This window comes from Morus notabilis, unplaced genomic scaffold (genome assembly GCF_000414095.1).
Source record: "Morus notabilis unplaced genomic scaffold, ASM41409v2 Scaffold223, whole genome shotgun sequence".
Lineage (NCBI taxonomy): Eukaryota > Viridiplantae > Streptophyta > Magnoliopsida > Rosales > Moraceae > Morus > Morus notabilis.
The window spans coordinates 426,291-445,800 of NW_010366650.1; the positions used below are offsets into that span (position 1 = coordinate 426,291).

General features: G+C 36.1%; 2 protein-coding genes and 1 long non-coding RNA gene across 4 annotated transcripts; all 3 read right to left on the bottom strand.

The window, feature by feature from the left end:
* Positions 1-52: 52 nt before the first annotated feature.
* On the bottom strand, positions 53-1,006 carry LOC112094029. The gene is made up of 3 exons (XR_002903319.1): positions 843-1,006; positions 539-598; positions 53-331 (listed from the first exon to the last, which is right to left on the bottom strand). It is a non-coding gene; the product is annotated as an uncharacterized LOC112094029 (long non-coding RNA).
* Positions 1,007-1,339: 333 nt separating this feature from the next.
* Positions 1,340-4,486, bottom strand: LOC112094036 (serine/arginine repetitive matrix protein 1-like). Its single transcript, XM_024173966.1, has 6 exons — positions 4,387-4,486; positions 4,095-4,280; positions 3,874-3,985; positions 3,693-3,727; positions 3,432-3,584; positions 1,340-3,326 (listed from the first exon to the last, which is right to left on the bottom strand). The coding sequence occupies exons 1-6, from the start codon at positions 4,455-4,457 to the stop codon at positions 1,340-1,342; spliced, it is 2,544 nt and encodes an 847-aa protein (XP_024029734.1). The 5' UTR covers positions 4,458-4,486.
* A 4,170-nt stretch (positions 4,487-8,656) lies between these two features.
* LOC21400126 lies at positions 8,657-12,465 on the bottom strand. Of its 2 annotated transcripts, none has more exons than XM_024173942.1 (8): positions 11,878-12,465; positions 11,123-11,270; positions 10,858-11,008; positions 10,573-10,698; positions 10,378-10,458; positions 10,040-10,232; positions 9,693-9,963; positions 8,657-9,068 (listed from the first exon to the last, which is right to left on the bottom strand). In XM_024173942.1, exons 1-8 carry the CDS (start codon positions 12,082-12,084, stop codon positions 8,818-8,820), a joined length of 1,428 nt encoding a protein of 475 aa, XP_024029710.1. In that variant the 5' UTR covers positions 12,085-12,465; the 3' UTR covers positions 8,657-8,817. The 2 variants fall into 2 exon arrangements, with proteins under 2 accessions (XP_024029710.1, XP_024029709.1); XM_024173941.1 differs by having other exon boundaries at positions 8,657-9,071; positions 11,878-12,464.
* Between the last annotated feature and the right edge of the window lie 7,045 nt (positions 12,466-19,510).

Below are 19,510 nucleotides of genomic sequence, written 5' to 3' on the forward strand. Positions count from 1 at the left end.
TTTCATAAGGAACAAAAAGCTTAGCATGGTGAAATCCTAGAACCAGGGCAAATTGAATGTACAACCCAGGACATGAAATGGGAAAAAGAAATAAAAATTAAAAGAACAACGGAAATATATTTGAATAACATCTTTTCTCTGCACCAGGAACAATACAAACCGTGGCCGATGGGGCAGCAAAAAGTTGAAATTTTGCTTTTCTCTAAACGAAGGCAAATTTTCACCATTAACGCTAACTTAATACTCGTCGCTAGAAGCAGTAGAAGTGAACAAACATGATCTTATTTCGCACCGCCCCTGAATGCTGAGAGGGAGAAGAATGATCTTGTAGCTGAAAGCCGAAAAAAGAATGGGGAAAAAAAAAAGTTTATAAGATCAATCAATTAGAAATTTGAATTCTTGTAGCATAAAAACGAAATGAAAAAAGAGATAGATATTAATTTATGCACGAAGCAGCAGGAGAGAATGTTGAAAAACATCTAAAAGCCAAGAATGTGTATTTAGTCAAACTCAAAATCGTATGTGAAGACAAACCCACCTTTAGTTGCGGGTACTGAAGCTGAGTCGCTGCTATTGAATTTGCCAATATTTGATTGAGCTGCATGCACGTAAGCCACAACAGTAATAAGGTTGACATCAAATTCTTAAATAATAATAATAGTAATATAATTTAAAGGTTAAAGAAGTAGAAATATAATGAAGACCTTTTTTTCTCACTAGTAGTATCAAATATTTAAGACTTCTTTAGCAAAGTAGATATCAGTGTTTTTGGTCAGCGACGTATGGGACAAAGTAATGAAGAGTAAATGATCAATATGATCAACGGTAAGAAGCAAACTCACCAGAATATAGTTCACGAGCATCATAACTTTCACACAAAGAGGTTTTTTGCGGTCCATGGTTCTTTGCATTAAGAGCAGCCCTTCTCATTAGGCTATCTGCATCATCTTCGCCTTCAGAAAAGACTGACGGGCTCGACCAACCACTGACATTTGCATCTCCTTTGCTCTTCATTAAGAGCCTCTTCAATCCTTTGGGTGCATCTTTTTGGTAGACTATGGCAGGAGGATTTTCAGCGTTTCCCCATTCCATAATATCAGGTTCATTACTCTCTTCTTGCAGCATTTGGGACAAAGAATGACGAACCCGTGGACTCGATGATCCAACCGGCTCAATATTGGCTTTAGAGGCAGGCTGGCATGGCCCATCATCGCAGGGTGGCACGACCTGATGTTCCTCTTCTATTTCAACCCAGGCTGATGGGGAGATTATTAATTCTTCCTCGGCTTGAATTTCCGGTGACAAGTCTTCAACATTTTTCTTTATGTCATCATTACCATCAGCAGGCTACCCCACTAAATCCCTGGTTGGTATGTACAGGAGCTTCTAATTCCATGGCAGCATCCGGATTATCTAATGGTGTGACATCCCCCTCTTCATGCTGACTCACCAGTTCGGAAACACTAGCAACCACCTCAGTTTCTCGTGCCTCAGTGATAGTCCCACTGTTTTTCAAAGATTCTTCGGATTGGGAAGGACCTTTTGTCTTGTTAACGGTAGGACTGACACCAGGGGTAGGACTGACACCAGGGGTAGTCCTCGAACCCTTCCGAAGAAAAGGTTTTGTTTCCACAGGCACTACAGTGCTTTTTCTGGTTACCTTGTTATACAAACCAGGCTTTGCTGGGACTACATCTGAACAATCCTCAGAAGCTGTCACCTTTTTCACTTTTGTTGTTTTAGTACTCTTTTTCAGTGCTTGCTGCGGCTTCTCAGAAACACCTTTCACGTTCTTCGTATTCTTGCCACTTTCAACCAGAGGTTCCCTCACACTTCTTTGTGGCTGCTGGGGCCTTTCCACTTTGGGGCTAACTCGAGGAAGTGATGATGTTTGCTGCGTTTTCCGACGTGTCGGGGTAGTACCAGCAGAAGAGTTGCCAAGAGGAGTTTTAGCTGGTGACGTGCCTGCGGCTCTTGCCAGTGGTGTTGATGGCCACGACTTGCGTGTGGGAGGCAAGGGTGATGTTCTAGGCGAATTCTTCTTTACGGCAGATGCTTTTACAGTTTCCTTTTTGAGGTTTGCTGGTTGAGGTGAATTTCTAAGTGATTTTTGGGACTTCCGCACAGCAGAATTTTTATCAACATCATTCACATCTTTAGAAGCCATTTCAGCTTTCCTCTCGTCAAGAATTTTCTGGATCACTTTAAATTGAGTTTCTTTCTCTGCTTTCTTCCTAGAATTCTCACCTCGCAGCTTTTCATCCCTCTTCTCCTTGTAGTGATCATAAAATCCACCTCTCTGTCCAGAAGGAACACTTTGTTTTTTGCTATTTTGTGTCTTTGTATAGTTGACAGGCTTAGATTCCATCATTTGCATCAGCATCTGATTCAACTCTGCTTCCTTGCGTCGATTCCATTCAGTTGCTGCCGTTGATTTTTTGATACTGTTCTCTTCTTCGCTAGCCATGTTAGTATCTTTTTGGATGTCTATTGGGTCAGATGAACTCTTTTCCAATCTTTCTAAATTTACATAAATTTCAGGGGTTTCAACGCCCTCCTCGCCAGTGGGTGCAGTTTCCGACTCTGATTTCACTTCTGCTGTATACTTCAAATTCTCATCAGTTGCTACATCATCAGAAGTCATAGGACCAAAGTCTTCAGGTTCAGGTTGGCATGGAGCAGAAGCATCTCCCATTCCTGCACTCCATCTTCTCAGCACAGTTTTATTTGCAGATATTGATATATTTGATAATGATTTCCTTAATTGACTATCTCCAGTTTGATCCCTTTGCTTGCTTTCAAAAAGATTTATTGCATCTTGAACAGACATCCTTCGTACATGAGTCTCAGGTTTTTTGTTTGCTTGCTCAGATCCCTCCTCCTCACTACTATTTCCAGCTAAATCTCTATACGGAAAACTCTTATCTCGAGCTGGAATATAGCTTAGGCTCTTAATGGTCAATGCAGCTGCCCTGCGAGATCCACCTCTTCCTATTTGTACCCTCCGCATTGGAGATGCTGACCTTCTGGGTGATGCAGATCTTATTAGAGCTCGACTTCTTTCTGCAGATGGTCTGTCCTCATCACTCGACTCAGAAGACTCTTCACTTTCTGTCGAAGTCTGTCGCTCAACCTGAGCAGCTTTTGCAGGTGAAACGCCGTACTTCACTGGTGTGTCTGAATACATTGGTTTTGATATCTGAACATCTCTGTCTGTCTTATTTTCATCATTCCTTGAATGGCCTGTTAATGAGCCCTTGCCCTCGTTTTGAGGATGCCCACTTTCGCTCTCTTGATTCACCTCCAAAAAATTGTGCATAGAGTTCCTGCAACATCCCATGTAATGTGCTTTTTGTAAGAACATTTATGATGAAAAGTAACTTAACAAAGTAAGATATTATTGCCCACGTTTTAGTTGATGAGCAACATACTTTAAATCCGTTCCTCCAAAGTGTTCAGTAAATTTGGCCAAATCAAAAATCTCTTTGGTTGAGCATACAGAACAAGCATCTTTGCAGAAACTAGCAGCTAATTCCGTTCTCAATGCTGTCAGCCTCAAGTCCATAGCTCGCAAAAGCTCATTCCTGATGTTATATATTTCCACAACTTAGTGAGAGTTGAAATCAAAATTCCTTCAAAAGAAAAAGAAAAGAATATAAATTAAATGATGATGAAAAATTACAATGACGTACTTTGAAGTATCTGATGATGCATTCTCGACCTCAGGCTGTTGCCAACCAACAATACACACTAATTACTAATTAGCCAGATAATCTTTACCCCCAAAAAAAAAAAAAAAAAAAAAAGAATCACCATTTCTCTGCATCAACACAAGATGGAACATAAATTTTAAAGAGCGGAAGATTGGATCACCTGCCCATACAAAGACAGATGAAACTTTCTGGCTTCCTCCAATTGGGACATCTCATCTTTAATCGAACTGGTGACATGTACCAAATCTGGCGAACTAGCAATCTGTAAGAATCTGATGAGTAAAAAGGAATGCACCATCAGGAAACAAAAGTGCTCCAAAAGCCCTTATAGAACAGAATAAGAAGAAGGGCAAGAAAAGAAGTACTTAAACCAATTCTAACCTGTTTAAAGTTGACTTTGTAAACCAAGGTGCAGCATTCAGATTTCCCAATAGTGAAAGTTTGAATGTAGAATTTGATCCTTTAGAATACAATTCCTTTACTTTTGGTAAATGTGGCAATAGTAATTCTAGAAGCCCAGCTTCCAAATTTTCTATGTTTCCGTTGCTACAAACACTCGCCTCATACCTGAAGCACATCCATACAAACCCACCAAAAAAAAAAAAAAATAGCATATTTTAGGGAATTCATAAGATTAGGAGATCACAAATAGCTATTGAGGAAAAACAGGAACCTGTTCTGGGCTGGAAAAATCTGGATTTCAGCATAATCAAGAGGTGTATCACCATCTACACGACCCACCATTTTCAACCCACTTACGACTGAAGCAGGAATATACTGAACGATTATTGAAAACAAAATTACATAAGAATACTAGAATAGCTCACTTCGATATCATGTTTGAATTAAATATTACTCAAAAAAATGAAGGTTGCCGAAATTTTCCGTAACTATTATGTCCGCAGGATTAATTCAAATGAAAAAAAAAAGACCCAAAAGCATAAAATCTGGATTTCAGCATAATCAAGAGGTGCATCACCATCTACACGACCCACCATTTTCAACCCACTTACGACTGAAGCAGGAATATACTGAACGATTATTGAAAACAAAATTACGTAAGAATACTAGAATAGCTCACTTCGATATCATGTTTGAATTAAATATTACTCAAAAAAATGAAGGTTGCCGAAATTTTCCGTAACTATTATGTCCGCCGGATTAATTCCAATGAAAAAAAAGACCCAAAAGCATAAAATAGTGTTCTTATTGATGCAAACTGTTTGACCAAAACTACTTATCATTACAGTTAATACTCCGACTTCTGCGCATTCACAAACTAGAAAATTGCTCTCAAAGAACAACTATAAGTCTGTAAATCATGCTCAAAAAGAAGAAAAAAAAAGTAAACAAACTAAAACTTAACCATAAATCGAGTATCAGTAAGCATCTTTCAGATTCCACAGCAAAAATGTCGGCATTTTTCAGTCAGATCTAGACAATGAACAAACCTAACTCACGAAAAAATCCGATTCCAACACGAATAACAACAAACAAGAAAATCAAAGAACAAATTAAACATGAATACCCACCGCGAGAAGCTCGACACCAATCTAAAGTTCGAAACAAACCGGCATTTCCACTAAATTAAGCTCATAATGACTCGAAAACACTCGGAAAACAACGAAATCGAAGCCCGAAATCGTGAATGCAGCGCAGAAACGAGAATGGAGAATCCCCAAACCCATCGCGAAGCGAAAGACGAGAGAAAAAGAAATGAAAATGAGAAGAAGACAGAGAAGCAAAATATTTAGCTTTGATTACCTTTGGCGAGTCAATGCGCGAAGAGAAGTAGAAAATCCGGAGCTCAAATTCTGTATTTCTGTTCACTGAAAGACAAAGAAGAAGAAGAAGAAGAAGAAAAAGAAGAAGAAGAAAATGAGTGTGAAAGAAGCTAGAAAAAAAATGGAAAATAAAAAATAAATAAAAGTCCTGGTAGTGGTAACTACTGCTGCTTAGCCATAAGAAGCCTACATAAGACACCAAAAAAAAAAAAAAAGATTTTTTTGGATTAAATTAAAAATTTATAAATAAAATTAAAAGCCCAACGCGTCGATTGCGTTTGTGTTGCACTAATTCCACACCACCAGTTTTTCCCAAAATTCTATTTATAACGGCAATTCATGGCGCGTGAATTTCACGCTCTCTATTTTTCCCCCCCCCCCCACTACGATGGACAACTTTTCTTTATCTTTTGTCGGTTTTCCTTTCCTTTCTTTTTTCTCTTTTATCTTTTCTTTTTTTTATTTTTTTTCTTTTTAATGTGTAAGTTAAGTTTCCTCTCTTTTTTATATAAAAAAATATTTTGTTTTCCAATTATTCGATTTTCGAAAGCAACCGCGCTTGTTGGTTCTCTCCTTCTCTTATTCTCAAAAATCACATGGTCGTGTCCCGTTGTTTAAAGGGACAAAATTTTGGAATAAAATAATTCAAACTTTGGTAGATTTTACGGGATTTTCCCTCATTAGCATTTGAAAATAATTTAATTTAATTAAAAAAAAGTGTGTTAGTTCACTTTTGATTTTCAAGATCTAAAACCTACCCATTTTAAAATAATCATCCGTTTTGTCAGAGCTTTTTTTAAATCTTTTTCTCTCTCTTTTGCAGTGAAGAATGATACGATATAATTGATAATTGAAAAAGAATAAATAAATGATCCATAAACTATGAATGTCTAAGTAGCACCGCCCACCGTGCTATAATAAAAATCGTTGAAATAGATCGGCAAGCTCTAACTACTACTATAATTGCTTTTCATAAAAATAAAAATAAAAATTTTGTCAGATTATACATCTAAATTGCGTCCTATGAAGGCAAAGCTAAATTTAAAATTCGTTTGATACGAAGATTTAAATTAATGTGATTTAATTTTATTTTTAAAATTAAAATCGTGATTTATGATTTTGAGTTTAAATCATGATTCTAAAATTATGATTCAAAATCAGGAGTTTGAATCACCTTATTAAGAGGGGAATGGTTTTAGAATCTTAAGTGATTTTGATTTAAAACATTACATCAGATTTTGAATCATAATTCATAATCATCCAAACCAAATACTAATTCTGAATCATAATTCAAAATCATTATAAATAAACATTATTCTGAATCAAAATTTAAAATCATAATTTTAGATTTATCTACCAAACACTCCCTTACTACAAAAGTAGTTATGAATTAACTAATTAGTACTCTAATTAAAAGCACCCAATTACTTTTTGCTAAGTATTTATAATTTCTTCCCAAATTTGTCGATCAATTAAATGCATAAATTATTTTCATGTTCAAAGACGAGTGAGTAGGCTTGTGTAGGTGTCATTTTTTTCAATAGCATGTATAGGTGTCATATTTACACCCTCCCATACGTCACATTTCACATCCATAGCTTTTACAACTCAAAAAGACTTTGGAGGATTCTGATAGGAGAGAGAAATACTTTAAAAATAATTGAGTTTTTGAGAATTTAAAAAAATAATAATAATAATTGAGTTTCTAATTGTTAGATGATATCAAAGTGAAAAAGTAATACAATTTAACAAACTTTTTATGAGAATCTACAGTTTAATTATGTATCATATTAGGAGCGGAATTTTACGAGAATCTAAAGGTTGATATTATGTCATTGATTATCAATAATATATTTTTCATACATAAGCATAAAATTCTCCATAAGAGTCGTGTTTATTGGTTTCGGTTGAAGATGGTGTGAAGTGTAAGCTTTTACGGAAGCCCAAAGTGCAAAAATGGCAAGAGACTTTTGCAAGGGAAAGATTGAAAAAGAGCCCATTGATTAGTGTATCCAGAAGCCGTAACTGGGTAGAGAAGAGATGGAGATTGCCAAATCGTAAAGCTATAACTCCACTGATGGCGTCTTCGCTTTTGCTTCTAGAAAAGTAAATCTGGCGACACTTGCAATGCATGTGAAGCTGAGAATGCATTACAGTTCAGCATAGCTCGTCCGCATAAAAATCCTAAAGAATATATATATATATATATATAGACACACACACACACGAGTTTTAACTCCTAATTTATCCACTCGGCATAATTTGGCACCTTGATTGAGTCTTACAAGAGGGAGGAGTTGGGTTAATTGAGGCAAACTTAAATTTGTATGGTAGATTTTACAAAACGCAAATGGGATCAGGGGTTTAGATGTTTCAAGTCAATGCATAAAAAATCTGTCTCCAGCTTAAAATAATAGGAAACTCATATGATAGTGTATTTTCCTACCAGTAAAATCTAATTTTGAATCATACTACTACTGGTTGGAAACTGTTAGGTTAGTTTTTCAAATCCCTGTTCGGTTAGTTTTTCAAATCCAATTTGTGAATGTTCGCTTTAAAAATTACAACCCGTAACACAAAATTATTCCTGCTCACATATCAAACCTTTAAAAACTTAAAATTTAATTCATAAATTTAAAATTATAATTTAAAATCATTCTCAATTTATGTATATTTTTTATAAATAAATAAAAAAACACAATAACAAACCAAATCATGACACGCATCAAACGTATACTAATGAACGGCTATAATAACAGTAGTTTCTATTGGCAGGGTGAAATGGTAGTCCCTACTATAAAAATTTCCAGGAAAAAAAAAATTACAATAACTAAAAATCATTTCATACGTTATCCCGAACAAGTGGCACACGGATTGTCCACAAAGGGATTCATGACAAGACAGATTAAAGGCTAGCGGAGGCTGACCGGTCTATGAGTTGACTCAAAATTTTACATATTGCATTTCAACCTCTACTTGAAGAGACATTAGACAATGACAATATTTTTATCAATTATATTATAAAAATTAAAAAAAAAAAAAAAAAAGATCAAATGTAGAGAACGCGTACCGGTGTACGAGATATATTCGCCAAGAAAAGCCACTCTATCAAATAGGTTTTCAACTTAAGTGCAGGGTATAAGAGGGAGGGGACACGGATTTAGTTAAACACGTATTATACGACTTGGTACAAGGCCATTTAATGATACAGAGTTCCGAGTTCTTGCAATACACCAACACAATCAATTCAAAATATTCAACCATTAAGAACAGCAATAAAGAATCTAATGGGACACAAAGGAATAAACTGAAAAAACACATTAGTTAGACCATACATGTACTAGACCATGCCTATTGCCCGTGTAGATCTCGTTCCGCTCTTCGTCATAAAAGAGAGCGGTAATGTCTTCCAAAGCTTCCACGACCGTGCTCCGAATTCTGGCAGCTTGAGTCCGCTTCTTTGAGCTGCAACTGCTACTACAACAGCTTTCGTTTTCCATTGGGTTGCTGTTACTTGCTCTTATTTTAGCAAGGCATTTTCCTGTCAGAATATTACTGATATTGATCGACCCTGCTGCAATAGAAATAAAAGCACTGTTAGAAATCATACAAACTTGTACAAAAATAAATCAATAAATAAATAAATAGATAAACCAACTAATGCTCATCATGAGGGGAAAATTTTTTGTTACAGAAAGGAGAAAGTGAAACCCTTTTGATCAAACCACCCAATTTACCCCTAAAAACAAATGGGTCGACCACAGACAACAAGGCGATGGCTCAACTTCTGACCAATTACCGTTTTGGTGAACTCCCTAGCTCCATCCTCTAAACCACAATAGGCAATGGTCCTCTGAACAAGAAGATTGAACAAGATCATCCTAGGGGTTGTTGGAGGCTCGGAGAGGTAAGATCCAATATGATTATGACTTCTAGAGGCAATAAAGACTAACAAAATTTTCAATTCTGGATTTCAAAAATAACAAATACCTCCAATGTTAAAACTAGAGTGGGTACTTTTAAACCTAAATTTTATCCTCCAATTTTTCATCTTCGTGAAGATGGGTCATAATTCATGATTCCACATTATCCTAAAAGCATTATTCACTTCCCAACCTGACAAAAATTATAGCCGGGTAGAGTTTAAAATCGAGTGACTCCATTTGTATTTAAAATATGAAGTTAAAGAAATTACCACTTCCTTCAGACAATGGATCATCAGAATCAGCCTTGCAGTAAGAAATAATAAGATCCTGGTCGCTGGTAATGTAAATGTTATTTGTATTGCAGTCAGGGTGCCACAGAAGGTGATCCTCAAATGAAGTAACAAGCTCACCACGGAAATTCCAAACAGCAACAGTCCGATTTCTGAACGTCAAGAACAACTGGTTCTCGTACAGAAATATAAAAGCCGACGGCGTCATAAATTCGGTTCTGCTAACTTCTGTTAGCTCAAAGTTACGAACCTGCAAAATTACCAGTCAGATATCCAAAGGCAAGGGAACAGAAACTAATACAAAAAGTTTCAAGAAAGATCCTCACATCAAGAATCTGGAGGTTCTCATTTTCTTGCTTGACAAGAAGCTTTTCATTGAACTGTTCAATGAAATCCACTTTCTTATTTCGGTGGAGGAGATGGTTGAATGATTTAAGAACAGTGCCATCCTCTATAGAGAGAATCTTAAGAGGAACATGGCCACTAGCCTTAGTTAAAATCAACAGCATGATCCCAGGACTGTTAGAGAAAGTAAGACAGAAAAAATTGGAAAAGATACCTATAGTAAGGAATAAATTTTTGAAACAATATTGCTCATGCAAAGCATATGAAACAGCACCACAGAATATGTGGCTAAAAACTTCAGCATGTGAAGAAACCATACCTGATCTTTATCTCCTGAACATTTTTATCAGATATGGAGTATAGCATGGTATAGTTCTTCAGGTCAAACACCTTATATATACTGAATCCATAAGAGAAAACAAAGGTATATCAATTTCAAGAAGCCAAGGGTGTCTTGAATCAGAGTAAATAGAAATAAATAAATATATATACATATGAGAAAAATAGTAATTACCTATCCTGTGCAGAATATGTGAGTACTTTCCCATTTACATCATCAAACTCTACAAAACCAGGCCATTTCAGTGACTCAGATTCAAAAAGAGCAAAGCCAGCGTCTGGTTTGCCCCTCCTTATGTATCTAAACAAACAAAAGAACAGCGTCTTTAGAGAGAAATATAAGAAAGCAAACAAAACCACAACCAAACAAGCAGTCATTTATTATCCTCTGTACTTTCTCTTATCTTTTTTTATTCTTTAAAATTTTGTAATGAAGGAGGGGGGCGGGGGATATACGTACTCAATCCTTGTACTCCTGCATTTCAAAGAACTGAAATTGTCTGAAGCATAAACAGAAACCGTGATAAGAGAGTCATTGTTTTTATTGTAAAACAAGCTGCGTATAACTTCATCCGGACTGACATTGAGAAAGCATATCCTTTCGTTAGTCTCTGCATCCAATGATAAAAACATTTTAAATTCTGGTCAATACAGTTTAGCTGCAACAAGGCTGTTCAACATAAAATCTTATGGAAGATTACAACGAGAAAGGTTAAAGCTATTACCTCTACTAAAAGCTGCACAAACACCAGATTGGGCAAGAGCAAACACGATGTCACGTGCCGCTACAATCTCAATGATCTTGGACCTCTTCCGCAAAAAAGGTAGTACCATTGAACAATGACCCTTTGGATCATGGGTATCATATTCCTCCTGAACACATACCCATGCAATATAATCACATCATATGCAGAACTATAAAAGTCTAAACACAAACAACAGTATCATTCCCGAGCATTTGCTTCACCATAGTTTCAGAATAAACGAGCCATGCATCAATATCTAACCTTTCATTCATCAATGCAAAGTTGAGAAAGTTCGAATACTAAAAAGGATTGGCTTTACTTGAACGAAGCTACAAGACGGTGATTAACAACACCAACGCTTTTTTGAGAAACAACCCACCTTTTCAGCGCAATATACGACAAAATTAACGGATCAAAATTTCAAATTAGCATACTTCTAAACTTAATAGTTGATGAAAGTAAATCAAGACTTCAAAATATTAAAAACAATTCAAAACGACACAACTAGAGACTTCGTTTACAACTTAAATTTATACTTAAAACTAATCATTGACACAAAATTATAGAGGATCAAACAACCTAATTATCTAAAAACAAAAGCCCTAGTCTACCGATTCGTTTATTCAAATTTCAAGCAATAGCCCTAAAAATGAAGCATGGCAAAGCCCAAAAATTTGCAGAACACTCATAAAAATCAAATAACAAAAACAACATGAACAGAGAAAGGAACAGACCTGGAGGCGGATATTGCGAAACCTCTCTTGGGCGTCGCTCATGGTGAAAGCGCGGTCGCGCTTGGAACTGATCTCCCGTCGCTGAAGCTTCTTCACGCTGTTGACGAACCCGTCGACTCCCCCAACTCGAGGCCTTTTCTTGGCCAGAACTCTCCGAACACTGCACGGTCTAGGGCTCGCCGAAATCCTCCTTCCTCCCCCCTCCATCTCTCTCTCTCTCTAACTTTCTCTCTCCTCTCCTAAAACACTCGCTTCGAACTCCAAACCAAAAATCTAAACTCGTCACATCTCAGTGGCCCCTCCGAATTGTGCGATTCCCGAGCTTTCCTCCCATGGCGTCGTGAACCCTAACTCTCCTGAAGCGGAAAACGACGGCGGCGACAGTCTAGGGCTTCCGATTTTTGCGCTCTCCTTTGTCTCTTCACGGAGACGAAGAGACGGCCCTAGTTCTCCGTCGTTTGGTGTATCTTTCCGAGATTTTGGCAGTCGTTTTTCTGTGAGTATGAGAGAGTTTGGAGGAACGAAGGGGAAGAGAGAAGAGAAGCGAGGAAGGAGGAAGGAGGAAGGAGGAGATTTTATGATGAGAGAGTGTGCGTCAGATTTCAACGAGTGTGTCCGACTCTTTTCAAAATCCAAATTTTAGAAATGACGGCGAGACGCGACGGCGTCGAATTGGGCTTCCATTGGAAAAATACGCCCATGGTCCAATTCCAATGGAAAACGAGGTTGGGTCGACTTGATTGCTTGGAAACAATAAGCCCAATAACGTTCTAATTTAGAAGCCCGACCCTAGACTAAATTAAAGAGATATTTAGGGGGTGTGCCGCTGATAGAGGCGTAAGTTTGGACCGCACAACCCGATCCGACCCAGGCCTGACGGTCTAAAAGAAACTTTGAGGTGGCCCGGCTCGGCCTTAAAAAAGAGAGGGTCAATCCGGCCCAACCTGAAATTTTATAATATATTTTTAAAAAAATCCTTAAAACTATGATTTTTAGGCCGGGGCCCTAAAGGAGAGAGGATTGACCCAGCCTGGTCCTAAGCCTAAAAAATATAGGATCGGGTCGGCCTAGCTCTATCCACAGAGTTATGGCGTGGATCAATTTTGAATTAAGAAGACCAACATACCCTCAAACATATTAGAGTTTTCTTCTTTCTGATAGAGTTTCTTTGCACACTCTTTCTCTTCCCTCTTTCCTTCAATCAATCTTGCTCTCATTATCCTTCATCGCCGCCAAGCTCTATCATGTCATTCTTTAGTGACACCTTTGTGCAACCAGTCGACGCCATCTTGCAGTACATTCGTCGTCATCATCTCCCTGTGCAATAGCCTTGTGTTGCTCCTCCTTGTTTCGTCGTCTCCTCTCTTGTCATTGAAAAAGATTTGAGGCGATCTCACCAACAAGAGACAAATTGATATATTGTTACTGCACTTCTCCTCCTAGGTGTCGTCGGAGTTGAGGAAGAAAATGAGGCCTCACCATGGAGAAGCTTAAGTCAAACACACAGCCTTACAGCATTGTAATGAGCACGACAATGAGATCTTAGTCGTGGTGAACGTGTGGAAGATATCTCCATCAAACAGATCGATAATTTTTTTATTTATATTTTTTGATGATTTTTGGTGATTTCTGGATATGGTGAAGCTTTTTGTATTATTATGTATTATAAAGATACTAATGGGTGTGCCACGGAGTTTTAGTGTGGACTATGGATCGATCATTCAATTGGGGACAAAACAGTTAATTTTTCTGTCATATGGCACATCAGGTTTTGAATTAAGAATACCAACGTACCCTCAAATAGATTAGAGTTTTTTTTTTCTAATAGGGTTTCTTTCTACACTCATCCTCTTCCCTCTTTCCTTTAGTCTCCATTGCTCTCCTCTCCTTCATTGCCGCCAAGCTCCACACACCATTCCTCAGCTACATCTTTGTGCAAGCGGTCATTGCCATCTTGTTGTGCAATTCGTCGCCACCATCTCATTTTGCATCTGTCTTGTGTTGCTTCTCCATGGCTAGTCGTCGCCTATTTTGTTATTGACACAAGATCTGAGGTGATCTCACCGACGATAGACAAATTGATATGTCATTACTACGCTTTTCCTCCTAGGTGTCGTTGGTGTCGAGGAAGAAAAGGATGCCTCACTGTGGAGAAGCTCGAGCCAAACACACAACCTTGTAGCATTGCAACAAGAGCAATGGCAAGATCTTAGTTGGGGTGGACGTGCATAATAGATCTCCATATTTGTGATTTATATGTTTTGATGTTTTTTGGTGAAATTTTTTGTATTTTTCTGTGTATATGATTTATGAATATTCCTACGCCAATGATGGTTGTACCACCACCAACGACGATGGTTTCGATGGATACCAGCCATGATATTGACCGGTATCCTAGTGGATATTGGCCAATGAAGAGAACACCTTTTCTCCATTGATTTTGTATGTGATTTTTTAATTTCGTGACTATTGCTCATGGTTTTTCGATGGTTCTAGTGATTTTGGTGAATTTATGGTATACGATGGATTTTTTATGTTTTTTTTATTTTTTATTTTTTGTAGTGATTTGTGAATTTTGTAATTTTTTGTGCTTTTACACGTATTATTGGTGATGTCTTTGATTTTTTAGGCTTTCTAGCGACTTCTATCTATTGGTTGTCCGTCGAATATCGCTGTGTATCTCAGTTGGATACCAGTTTTATGGTCGAGTACTGGCAGGTATCTTAGTCTGATATTGGTATCAGGGCCGAAGACATACCAATATCCTAAGGTATATTTGGTATTCCAAATATAATGTAATGACATGGCTGTAATATTTTTTGTAATAGTTTATGTCATACTATATGTTAATCCAAGCCTAAAACTCGTGGTAGTCCTGTAACAAGCCCTTATTTTAGAGTTAATTGCATATAGGATCATTATCACTAGTGCCTTTGAACTTTGGGATCATTCTCACTATGTCTCTTAAACTTTAAAAACTCTCACTTTAGCCCCTACATTTTAAATTAGTTCCATTTAAGCTCATTTGTAATAATTTTGTTAAAATCATATGAAAAAGGGCATTATGTGCGCCCATGGGCTTTTTATGTGTTTATTTTCAATAGATATTCAAACAGAAAAGCCATGTGATTGCATTGCTCTCTTTTTCTCTGTTTGTTTTTAATAGAAATTCCAATGGAAGGGGATATGTGAGAACAATTAAAAGTTCAAAGGGTAAAGTGAGAATTTTTAAAATTTGAAGGGCAAATTGAGAATAACCTAAAGTTCAGGAAAACTAGTGATAATGACCCTTGCGTATATGCACGAATGAGATGAAAAAAAAAAAAACAATGTCACAAGTTGCAATGTTTGTAGACGAATTGAATTTATTTGAAAAATATATCTCAAAATACACAAGTAAATGAATAGTGATGAGTTGTTTTTCATTTCTTTCTTACGATAATTCTTTATTGAAATAAAATAGATTGTGTTAAGATTGCACTTTATAATCTCATGTTTATAAACGCTTAAATATCAATAAAAACATGTACCATAATAGTTTTAACTCTTCGTTTTGTTTTTTGAACTTGGGAGTAAAGATTTAAATTCTACACATTGTGGTGGAATTAGATGTGGAATTAACCAAAGAACAAGTATCTTTTTCAATACCATCTCTTAAGAAAATAAATATCTAAGAGAGAGGTATCATTTAAGTCCTTGATTTCTTTTAAATTTTTGAAGGGAAGTCCTTGTTGATTTTGACTAACTAACCCTATCCCATTTATGTCCTTGTTTATCAAATTCTTCTACCAACTAAAGTAACAACTTTACAACTATACAATGTTGATAGAATTAGTATCCGCAGGCAAAGAAGCTACATGACCAAGAACATTCTCACATTCCATATTCCCATTATAATAGCGAAGTACAAAGATTAATTTTTCTATTGTATTTTGGTTCAAGCAAACCTATAATAGAATATTTTGAGTAATTCAACGAAGGGAGATGTTTCTCTATCAAAATATGAAAAGAAATAAATTTCGCATCTCTTTAATTTGAAATTGAGTAATTATCCTTTTCCCTTAACAAAATTGAATAATTAATTACCAAATATTAGAAACATATTTTAAATCGTCACATTAAGTCACGATCACAGTAAATTAAAAACAAGATGACTATATAATAAAATTTAATAAAATTCGAGCAAAATGACAAATTCCTCTGTAAAAATTCCTTAAAATTAAAGATATATATTTTTTACGTCATAATATCATTAAATTATCCCGCAAAATTACAAAACACAACATTCACTGAACAAAATTTCTAAAAGGTTAAGAGAAGTTGTTGTTCAAAGTTCAATAATTCAAGGTCCGTTTTGAACACTGTTTGATTCGACAAGCGCAAAGCACCAAATCGGTAGCCAAAAATTTCAATCAAAAGCTATCTCTTATCCTCATCTTGTCCCGTTGCATTGCGGAAGTTAGCAAAACAAAAACAGGCAAAACCACTTGATAATTGTATTGACTTGTCCAAAATTGTTCACCATACACGATATTCTCTCAACTGAAACTGAACTAAAGTCGTATTTTCGGTGACAATAATATTGGAAATTAAAAAGAAAAACTTGTGGGTCGGTTTCCTTTCTGTCTTTCAGAGTTGACAACAGAGTGTTTTTTGGGATTAGGCTGTGTGTGAGAGTGGAGGGCTGGGCCTATAAACCAACAAAGCCCATCTAATCTAATGTCTGGATGTGGCCCAGCTGTACTTTGCTCTCTAGTCACTAGTCACCCATTAGCGGATGAGTTAGAAAGCAGCTATTAGTATTAAATATAATTAGCATATCTAATTAGTAATATAACAGTAGTACTAGCGACATCAACTCAAATCTTAATTTTTGTGTACTAATTAATTAATGAAAATAATCTTTTATCACCAATTGATGTAAATATCCATTGATATTTTACTTCATACGAGTGGTAGGATGGAATATCTAAACTTTAAAAGTAGCATTTCGTTTAATTTACACTACATTGGCTAGGGGTCCAATCGACATCTAAGTGCTCTAATACACCATAGGATAGAGCCACGTGGAAATCATGTGTATTGAGATGAAAGGTCCATTTGGTGTGGCTCAAGGAACAAAGAGCCAAGCTAGTGCATATACTTTGGTGGAAACCCACCAACTCTGGCTATGCTATGCCATGTTATGTTATGATTCTTATGAATTAGGTTATGTTTGGCTTTTCTATAGGTTTGATAGGAGTGCGCGTGACGAGTTTTTTGTATAAACAGATGATTTAAATCACGTGTCTAATTTTTATAGTTAAATAGTATCTAACCAATCATATCATGTCACATCACTTAAAAAATTTAAAATGTTCTTTTATTAACTTTACTATGCTTATTTATTTGAATGATATGACAAAATATAGTTGGTTAAACACATCATTTGAGACACAAAAAATTAAATAGAAAATCTCAATATATAGACTGAGATGACGAAAATTCTCAACACATTAAGTTTTGTGTCAACTTTACTTGTATACGCTGTTAAAATTAAGCACTCAAACTGAAGAATAAAGAGTAAATAGAAATAGAAAATGACTTACCAATACCAATATAAACTCTAAAAGGCAAGGTGCGTAAGACTCACATGATCATCTATAAATTATATACGAAGCGAATTGTTTACATAAGTGATACAACTGACTCGAATTTAAGGTCTTAGTGAGAAAACGAGTATATCTTATCAAATGATCGCGGCTATATATCCAACTGCATGATATATAATTAAAACACCAAATATCGATACACATGGAAAGGTCATACACAAGAGTGGTGACACATTGCTATCTAGAACAGAAATTCTACTGCTATAGAAAGCGATGTAAGAGATGAATAAGATTCACCGAAAAGGTGAGAGATCAGATAAGAAAAGGCTATAGCTGGAGAGAGATTGGCTTGAAATATCTACATATGCATGAGATGAGCAAGACATATAAACTTTGCAATATATATTAGTAACTTTGAAGAGTGGCTTTGAAACTTACATGGATCGGCAACATGTTTGGCCAGTCGTTTTTGTGCATGTTGCGGGGCTGTTGTGCTTGCGCCCAAGGACCACGACACTGTCCATGGCCATGTGACATATAACCCGACACGTTTCTAAAGATTATAAAACTAGTACTAGCTTCCCACGCCTCGGAGTACAGAGATTTGAAACACAGAGTGGTCCAACGCCTGAGACTTCGAAAACTCACGTTCCAACTCCAAGTGGTCCTATATATGAACATTCTAGTAAAAAAAAAAGAAAAAGAGTGGTCCAACAATGAACATGGAATAGATAATCTCTCTAGCTTACAGCTATTTTAATGTTAATGTCTTATTAGAAATAAATTTAACCAAGATTTCAGAAATGGGATTAAAAAAAAAGAAAAAAAGAATCAAGATTCAAGAGGGTCTAATTGTGATGATTTAATTAGCTTATTACAAAAACGGCTTCCATTGAGCTATAATTAAGCATTGGTTGTTAAGTCGGCTTTTTTTTTTCTCGTACAATGAGGCCTGTGGACTGAGGTTGTGTGTGAAAACGATAGGGGCATAAACAGTCAAAGATAAGGGCCCTTTAGTTTACTAATAGTACTAGAAGCCTGTGTCCAAGTACCTTGACCCGGATTGTCCGCATTCACTTATCCCATGTGAGGGAGATGCCCCATAACTTGCCAACTTTGGCTGTCTCATTTTCCTCTAATTGCATTTAATTTTTTTTACTATTACTACTAAACTAATCTTATTAGTAATCTAATCTTATTAAAAAGATATTGTTATCTGTGTCCTTGTAATTTATGCACATCAAGTCAAATAGTTGGTAGTAATTAGTTGTTTTATAACTATAATTAATTTAACACACACAATATTAGACTCTAGTTGGCGATTCCAAAGATGCTCCTCAGATCTTCAACTCCTCCGTCTCATTTTTAATTTGTTCAGGAACCCTCAACACAGACTATAACTGTATTTGTATAAATTTTTGCAAAAACCAAGTTTTTCTTTCAATTATTTACTAGTAGAGATATATTCTTAAATAAGGTCTATAGAATATGCAGTCAATATTGTTGCAATGTATACTAACATACTAACATTGGTGCCTCAATGTTTCCACCGGCCACTGATCTCCCACGTGGCCTGCTAATAAGTGCCTCTCTCCATGTCCCATGTGCTTTAAGTTTCTACTTTTTTTTTTAAATCATCTCTATATCACGCGTCTCATTCTCTCACGGGATCATAATAATCTTTCATGTTCCGTTTTAAGGACACAAACGTTTTTATTTTCTAGTCCAGTTCACATACTTCCCTTTTTCTAAAGCGCTACGCATAAGAAACTCTATAAAAGGGTCTTACGAAATAATAATAACAATAATTATAGTAGTAGTAGTAGTAGGAGGCAAATAAAAAGAAGTTCTGTGAGAGGGACTTGAGAGCACTTGCTCTTTGATTTAACTCTTTAGTCAATTCACATAGTTGAATGCTTGCAATTTTTGGGATTTCTTTAACGCGAGAAGGAGAGAGATTAATGCTATAATTTTCTTATTAATTAATATATAACACCACCATGTTTGTACAGTTCGGCAGAGATGCAAAAATAAAATTAATT